Genomic DNA, 8,419 nt, shown 5'->3' on the forward strand with positions numbered 1-8,419 from the left:
GCTTTCTTATTTTCTTTCTTTAAATAAAGGTTAATTTCAGTTCTCCCTTCAGACTCTAAATAATTTTTACGCGAAGTGTGTGTATATATGTCGGGATTGGGAAACACATGTATTTGTCTAGACTCTGGACGAATTGATTTGTTCTTTAAAGCATTCATTCATTTTTGTATTACTGAATATCAGTATGATTCCGAGTTTCACGTGTAAAATTTGAAACATTCTAAAAGTTCATCTTGTGACGCAAGTCTGCCTCAGCATTAATTCCAAACCTAAGGCTCGTTTAGCAGATAACAAGGTTAAATTCCTGTCTTGAGGGACTTGGGCAAAATTCTAAATTTAATGTCACACTAGCTTGCAGAGTGGGTAATATAAATTAAATAAACGGTGTTAGTTTAAAGCTTTAATATTGGTATTTGGATATTCTAGCTTACGGAGCACATTTCATGAAACAAATAGAGGTAAAAAATACGTAATTACAGGGTTTTTCTTAAGCTCAATTCTCAAGAAAATTATAACATAACTGAATACCTCGTATGTATATATAGTGCATGGTTTTTTATTTCTCTTTTAAATGTGTGTTTTTCTGTCAGGAATTTCGCTCTACATATCACACTTTTTTCTATTTTATTCCAGGTTAAGCTAATGGATGCTGAAATGTAAGGAGTTTGGATAAAAGTGAAAGTTGTGCAAACGAAATTATATTTGTTCATAGAACTTAAATAAGAAGTATAGTGATGGAAACTGTATTTCTTGGAAGTATTTTCTTGTTAAAGTAACCTAGTTAAAGTGACGAAACATAACACTAAATTTTTCGGTAATGTTGTAAATATCCATCATTCCCCTAAAATGAAATCAGTTGTAAAGTTTTGTCCTTGTGTATGTATATTGAACTTTTTTTATCATTAAAGGTATAATAAAATATGACAATTCATAAACATCTTGTAAATGTTGCAACTATAATTTTAATCATATATGTGTATAAAGTTAAATACTAAATATGCTGTTTTGTCAAACAGTAAGCTCAATTTTCAGCAACTACGTGTTCAGTTTCTTCCAAGCCAGATACTAGTATAAGATGGCAGTTTATCAGGTTTTGGTTAGTTAAAGTGTGAAACAAACTGAAGTAATTACACCGCAACATATCTGTATTTTTAAAATTTACTACAGGTTATTAACAAAATAATACTTTTGTGTTGAATTTTCATTTATGTACTCTTGGTAGTTCACTCTTAGTATACTCGTGGTAACTGCTGTTCTGAAGGAAGAAAAAAATCGGGAAAGTACCACTTTTCTTATCAATTGTAATTAATTTTCAAGATCAAGATGTCATTTTGAATCTTTTACCTTTAGTTTCATCAAAACTTTTCTACATGTACTCTTTCATTCGCTACGTCTAAAAGGTATATAGCCTTTGGAGTTCAAAATTGAGAATATATTCCTTGTGATTTGAAACTGTCTTTATGAAACCAAATATACACCGTTTTGTTCGATGAACTGTCATTTTTGCAGCAATACCAAAGTCATGTCGCTATAAAACTTAGGTAGTTTCTGGTCAAAAAATTGTGACAAATGTTTACCAAAATCCTGTCATGCAACTAACTTAATACTCTTCAAGGAGTTTTGCAGAGGCCGAAACAACTAATAGTATGACAATGTAGGATTTTGACTATCCGATGGATGCCTTAAAACCTTCCAGCCATATACTTAATTTCTGATGGGTCGTCAAAGATGTATGCGGGCTGGCGTCTCTTCCTATTGACCAGTTCCACCTGTTTCTTTTGAAGTGCTAGCTGCACTCGCCTTAATTGTCGATAGTAAAGGCCCGAGTCTATCGTTCTGCCTGGTAGCAGCACGATGTTCTTCCGATCCCACCAAACGCTGGCATAACCTTCATGGACATCAACGTGGGCTTTGCCACAGACTATGGAGTTTCTCCTCGCTTCCACCACGATCTTATTCGCACAGTATTATCGTGGGTTATCCAATTTTCATCACTCGTAATCAACTTCTTTGAAAGTTGCTCGAGTAAACGTTTTTGAATCATCATGTGACACCAAACGTCGAGCTTCTTATTGTACTTAGTTTTCTCCAAATGGTTTAACACTCTTTGATGATGGATATTCAAGTCATGGGCGGTGTCATAATTGCTTACATGCCTGTCTTTCTCGACTTTTACCAGAATATCATAAACTTTTCCTATAATTGGTCGTCCACTACGAGGAGCATCTGGAACATCAAAATGTTCAGAATGAAAGTGACGGAACCACCTTTTTGCTGTTGCGTTTGATAACGTATCTTGTACATAAACAACACTCACACTAATTGTCGATAGTAAAGATCCGAGTCTATTTCCGATTCGAAATTTCTTCACGGACCTACTCAGCATTTGCACCTTTATTGAAATAAAATTTTAAAATTTAGCGCAGTTTTGCGGAAAGTTCACTTTTCTTTACGGTGCAATACATTACGCTTGATTATAAAGAATTCCAACACTGTGCATCTACTAGCTTCAACTGTCATCTGTCAAATAACGGTAGGCCTGACCCGCTATAACTCATATACCCTGTGATGTGTGACCCTAACACACCATTTTGTGCATAAAAGGCCTCGCTTTTTTCTTTCTTTCTTTCTTTCTTTCTTTTTTTTTTTTTTTTTTTTTTAAACCAAGAAAAAGAATACATGATATTTAGTGTACAATTAACTATATTGATTAGGTGTTCCCTGACATCTTCCTCAGAAGACCTGGCCAACTCTCGCGTTGCGGAGGAAGGCGTCAAGGGACACCGAAATAATACAGTTAAATGTACAGTAAATATTAGATGCAGTAAATAATAGAGTATGTTTACAAATTATTATAAACTTGCTGAATTCGTGTAAGTAATTACTCAACAGTAATATTCTTGTATTTCACTCAGAAGCGTGTTGCAGAAAATGCAGTCAACAATTGAAACGACAGGACACTTCTGAGTATTTAATTCGATATTTGAAAATTGTAAATATTGTCAGACACAGTGGACATCGTCATTTGCGATCTGTTTCCGTTTCTTTGGTTCTGATAGAAGAAAAAAGGAGTCCGTATTTTCGACAGAAAACAGTATAATAGCCCTGTCCCTGTAGAGTATTGGTCTTGATAATCTTTAATTACAAACAATGTGTATCGCTCCTTTGATTTTTTTTAAACCTCAACCTCTCTAAATTATAGAGAATTGTGCTCAAATTCACAACAATAAGACTTTCAGAAAATTATTCTAGTACAAGGAATTTACATTATCATGTTATCAAGTTTTTTGGCCTCACCATTGTTTAGCTTGCACACAAAATAATGAGAGATTAAACTCTAAGAAGTGAGATGAGTTGTCCAGATCTGTTGAGGAAGGGGTTACAAAACGCCAGAACAGCACAGTGAATTAAATATTAGACACATTAAATAAAAGAATACATTTACAAATTACTATAAATATACGTCAATTTATATGCTTGAATAATTATACTTAGATTTGCCTATTCCGACCTAGACCTTGTAGCTGGCAATTACAGTTTTGGCTACCTTTGCTCCGAATTCTGTCTTATTCCCATGTATGACTGAAAGGCAAGGCGCGTGTTTTCTGTGTACGTGGTCCTGAGTTTGATTCATGGGCTGAAACTTGCTCGAATACAAACCCGATTAGTGGTCCATACCACACTTTAAATAGTAGGTCACATCTTATGAATTTGTGGTGGAGGACGTGTCCGTGGGTTTTTTTGAGTCCTCCCGTCCTTTTACATTGTCATTCAACCAATTACAAGTAGTATGTGCATTAAAAAAAAAAAAAAAAAAAAAAAAAATGTTTCAGCATTAGGAAAGAAAAATCTGCTAGTTAACAGAGTATTTTGCTACATATACAGTACACAAATAACAATTTCTTCCAACAAAATACAAACTGTCAGTTATTATTGGAAGTGAACGACACTCCTTCCAATACCAGAAAGTTTGTATTTTCGATTTGTACGAAAACTGCGAATGAGAAAGTATCCTTAAACATTTTATTTTGTTTAGCTGAACGTGATCTATCAACTGATATTACGATTGGATATATATATATATTTAGTCAAACAGAAATTAAAAATTTAAGAGTTAATTTTAGACTATATCTTATTAACCATAATGTTCTGTCGCTTTGCTAGTATCGTAATGAAGAGCTTAACTCGTCGGCACTGGCAAGTCTCACGGACCTGTGCCACCTATTTTTGTAGTCTGTTACTAGTAGCTGATCGTTGATTTTGATTGGGGTTCAAATTGAAAATTTTATTTTTCAATGAACACTTCTGAACATGATTTATTACCTTGTGATAACACAAAATAAAATTATCAACAAAAAGTTTAAACAAAAATTATTAGGTAAAGATTTAAAATTTAACAAATGGGTGTGTGAGACTAGGCGCCAGTGCTCAAGTCACATTAACAGGCGCCAGTGCCGCGAGGTTAATGAGTATATTTCAGTATCAATAGCTCTTCAAGAAGTGGCATAGTTCTCTTATAGCATGAATTTTTGGGTTTACAAATAAATTAGTTTTTCTCCATTTTCTCGAAAACTAATCATGAGGTTTTACACTCACTATCATTCTCGTCAGCTCAATGAAACCTACAGATTGGTATATGTCTTATCTTCGTTAAACGCTAACAAAATGGTAGAATTTCATAATCACACACTTTAATTAATAATTCGTCTTCCTTAGCCTACAAGATACAATCATCAGACATTAAACTAGAAATATCGTTTTATTTTTATTTCAAATCAACCAACGTACCAATTCTGTGCCATTTGATCCCATTAATACATTTGGTGAAAGTGAAATTAAAAGAAATATTACTACCAACCAGAAAGAATATTCTGTAATAAAATTTTCCAGAGCTACATTCGCTAATGCATTATCGCCAACAATTGAATTAACCCTAGATTACTAGACTGGATGAAAATTTATCCAGAGTTCGCTTTCGTAGCGTGTTACTATAGGGTATCATTATGTAGTTTCATGTAGCTCCTGGTATTGCTTCCTGTGCAGTAAGTGACCGAGTGTTAAGAATAGTGTTCTGAGTAGAGATGCAAAAAAGCCGGCTTTTTTGAATCGATGGTTTTTTTCACATAAAAAGCCGGCTTTTTTGGGAAAAAAACGAGAATTTTGGAAATTTTGGCTTTTTTCAACTTCATGATTTTTCTATCTAAATAGCTTTCTTATAGTATATTCTATAGTTAGATAAGAATTACATGACCTGAATGTGATATTTTGCTCTGAAATTCACCATCAAGATGGATGGAGCACATGTTTTACGAATTAAAGCTAACATGAAGAATGTAGTATTTGAGGGTAATTTTAGAGGCTTTTTAACTTTATTTTAACTTTTGAGTTATCGACATCTTTTTTCTTCTCTAGTTTGTCATCCGTATTTCATTTCTAAGAGCTTTTAGTACTCTAGCTTCTAGCGCAAAAGTTAAACTTGCCCGTTTTTCTATTTATCCGTTAAAGCGTACGTTTTTCAATATATCCGTCAAACCGTACTTCCACATTTCTGTTATACTGTAGCTGTGAAGTGATTTAGCAATAATTTTCCAGACACAACCTTGAATACCAATTTATACAAATAATCAGTAGCGGATTTAGAAAAGTACTTTAGGAGGGTTTTTTCTGATTGTTTCGTTTTCTAAAAAGTCCTAATATTATTTGGGAAGTGCTTGAAGTTTATGAGTACAGGCATAACTAATATTTCGTTTCGTTTATATGTTTAGCAATAATCTTCCGGATACAACTTTAAAAATCATTTTATACTGAGAATCAGTGGCGGATTTAGAAAAGTATTTTGGGAAGGGTTTCTTACTAATGTTTAGTTTTTTTAAACATTCGTAATTTTTATTTGATGGGAGCTTAAAGTTTATGAGTAAAGGCATAAATAATAGATATTTCGTTTGTTGCAGACATTCCGTAATTTTGGGGAACGGGCTTCAGTCCGAAAGACCGCCCCCCTAACCTTCCCAAAACCGTCACTGCTGGTAATTAGTAATAATAACGATTTAAAAACAATAAAAAAGGAAGTCGCCCAACTCACAGTACACGCACTATTTCTACATTCACAGATGGAATGAAGAAAAGCTTTGTCAGAATGGTCGAATGCTGGTTGAATCCCGGACTTCCCGATAGAAGCGCAAAAGCTAATCACTCAGTCATGTTTGTTGTGCAGTTGTATTTAGCTTAACTTAAATATATTCCGTAGTCTTTTTTTTGGGGGGGGGGAGTTCCTTAATGATATGTTGAATCCCTCTTGTTAAAAATTCAGAAAACTTGAGGATTGGGTAAACTGTAATTGGGTAAGCCACAAAAATAAAAAGAATGAAAAATGCGAATCGTGTGAACTTCATGGTAACGTTTCCAGATATCAAACCACCTGCAATAGTTTCATTTCCCTTTCACCTTTTAATCAAGGTGTCCCATGTTCAATTCTCGGTCGAACCACAAACCTTCTTTCATGCGTAACCCAAGTAGCGGTTCGGATGTCAGTTTAAGCGAAAGTCTTCTCCTTGATAACCTCGGTATTTCGTAAGGATGTTAAGCCTAAATATACGAAACAAACCAAATTGTATATTTCTGCATGCCTAAATGCGTGTTGTTTTATAAAGAAGCCAATATTGCTTAAATATATTGATAGAAATTGGCAAAATATATCGATTGCCTACGTAGCTTCCAACATTAGCTTGGATTGGACTTTCAATGATATCTACGTACCGGTACTAAATTTGTAATTTAATACCTCAGTTTTAGCGTACTGATTATGGTACGTTGACCTTTAAATTTTACATGCAAAGCAATAACAGGATTTTCCCGTTATTGTCTTACATTTCAAGTAATGACGGGATTTTCCCAATGGCTAGGGCGGGAGATTCTCAACTTAAGAAATTTACTGACCGCACTTCTTTAAGCTTATGGGAGTTCTTCCGGCATAACCCCGCTGTTGCATAAAGCATCAAGGCGAAACAAACTTATTTCTGTGAATATGTAATATAAATACATAAAGCAAAAAATCTAAGTCAAAAAAGCCTGGTTTAAACATCCCCCAAAAAACGGGTTTTTGGCATTTTCAAAAACAACCATGGTTCTTGCCAACTCTGCTTACTTTTGTATACAGGAGGTTAAAAAATTTTTATTATATACATTGGTTAATCCTGTGGAATTCATAATGTAAATATGTTGAAGAAAAATTGTTTGAAATATTTTTTCGAAATTCATAGTTTATTTTCGATGTTTTATATTATTATCAGCATCAACCACTAACTAAATGATTTTTTGTGTTATAGAGAAGCGATACAAAATCTGTTTTATCAATTTAAAGCAGAATTTTCAAAAAAGCCCAAAATTTCCCAAGCAAAAAAGCAAAGCAGAAAAAACCGAGTTTTTTTCCAAAAAAGCCGGTTTTTTTCCGAGCCCTTGCATCTCTAGTTCTGAGATTTAGTTCAGCGTCAAATACAGGCGGGTAGTTGATTTTTTCACCCAGTCTATTGTTTGCGTTACTTTTGATTAAACAGCTCTTGCTAACAAAAATAGAATTCATCACACATTTCAATGTCCTGAAAGCACTATTTTAATAAAAACATATACCCTAAGAAAAATAGACTTTCAGAATAAATATTTTCTTAATATGCACTTCACATTTTTAAAGGAAAAAATGGGTGAATTTTCACCTGTCACAGTTTTCTCAAATGCACCTTTTCTCGCAGTCAAAAAAAAAAAAAAAAAAAAAAAAAGTATTTGAATCTACGTCGAAAGAAATAAAATACACACAATGAAAACTTACTGAAATATTTGTTTCAGTTTTATAAACGTTTTAAGTAAAGCATAAAAGTCTTATTATTAGCGATCAGACAAATGATGACTAATGTTTTTGTCCTGAAAGTGCGATTTTAGTTCATGTATGTTTTGAATAGGTTCCCTTTCACTTTATTTACCAAAAAATAAATAAATATCCGTGAGTACCATAAATATACCTATCTTAAAATATAATTAGTAGCTTCAAATAAAGTAAGTGATACTAGAGGAAAAAGTAAACATAAAATCTGGGTGAATTTTCATCCAGTCTAGTATTAGAAGACAAAAAAAAAAAAAAAAAAAAAGTAATCTAGGGTTAAATACGTTTTTGATACTAGTTGAAATCTGAGTCATTTCTAAGTCAAACAATTAATGGTACCACATAATGTCTGTTAACGTATTGTTTAGGGGTATCACATATCACTTTTCAGTTCATTTTTTATATTAGTATTCAATTTTTGAAATATATTAGAACTGTATGTATTAAGGAAGAGAAAAGGAGAAAATCTTACGTAAGTAAAAAGGAGAACCATAAGAGGAGATCACTACTACATGACTGAAGTCCACCGTATGAAGAGCAAAAATA

At 33.2% G+C, this 8,419-nt stretch overlaps 1 protein-coding gene across 1 annotated transcript; it reads right to left on the reverse strand.

The window, feature by feature from the left end:
* Positions 1-1,921: 1,921 nt before the first annotated feature.
* On the reverse strand, positions 1,922-2,386 carry LOC145661754 (histone-lysine N-methyltransferase SETMAR-like). The gene has a single exon (XM_081727090.1). The coding sequence runs from the start codon at positions 2,384-2,386 to the stop codon at positions 1,922-1,924; it is 465 nt and encodes a 154-aa protein (XP_081583216.1).
* Positions 2,387-8,419: the final 6,033 nt, after the last annotated feature.

The sequence above is a fragment of the Thermobia domestica genome, chromosome 10, assembly GCF_964235325.1.
Source record: "Thermobia domestica chromosome 10, izTheDome1.hap1.1, whole genome shotgun sequence".
NCBI lineage: Eukaryota > Metazoa > Arthropoda > Insecta > Zygentoma > Lepismatidae > Thermobia > Thermobia domestica.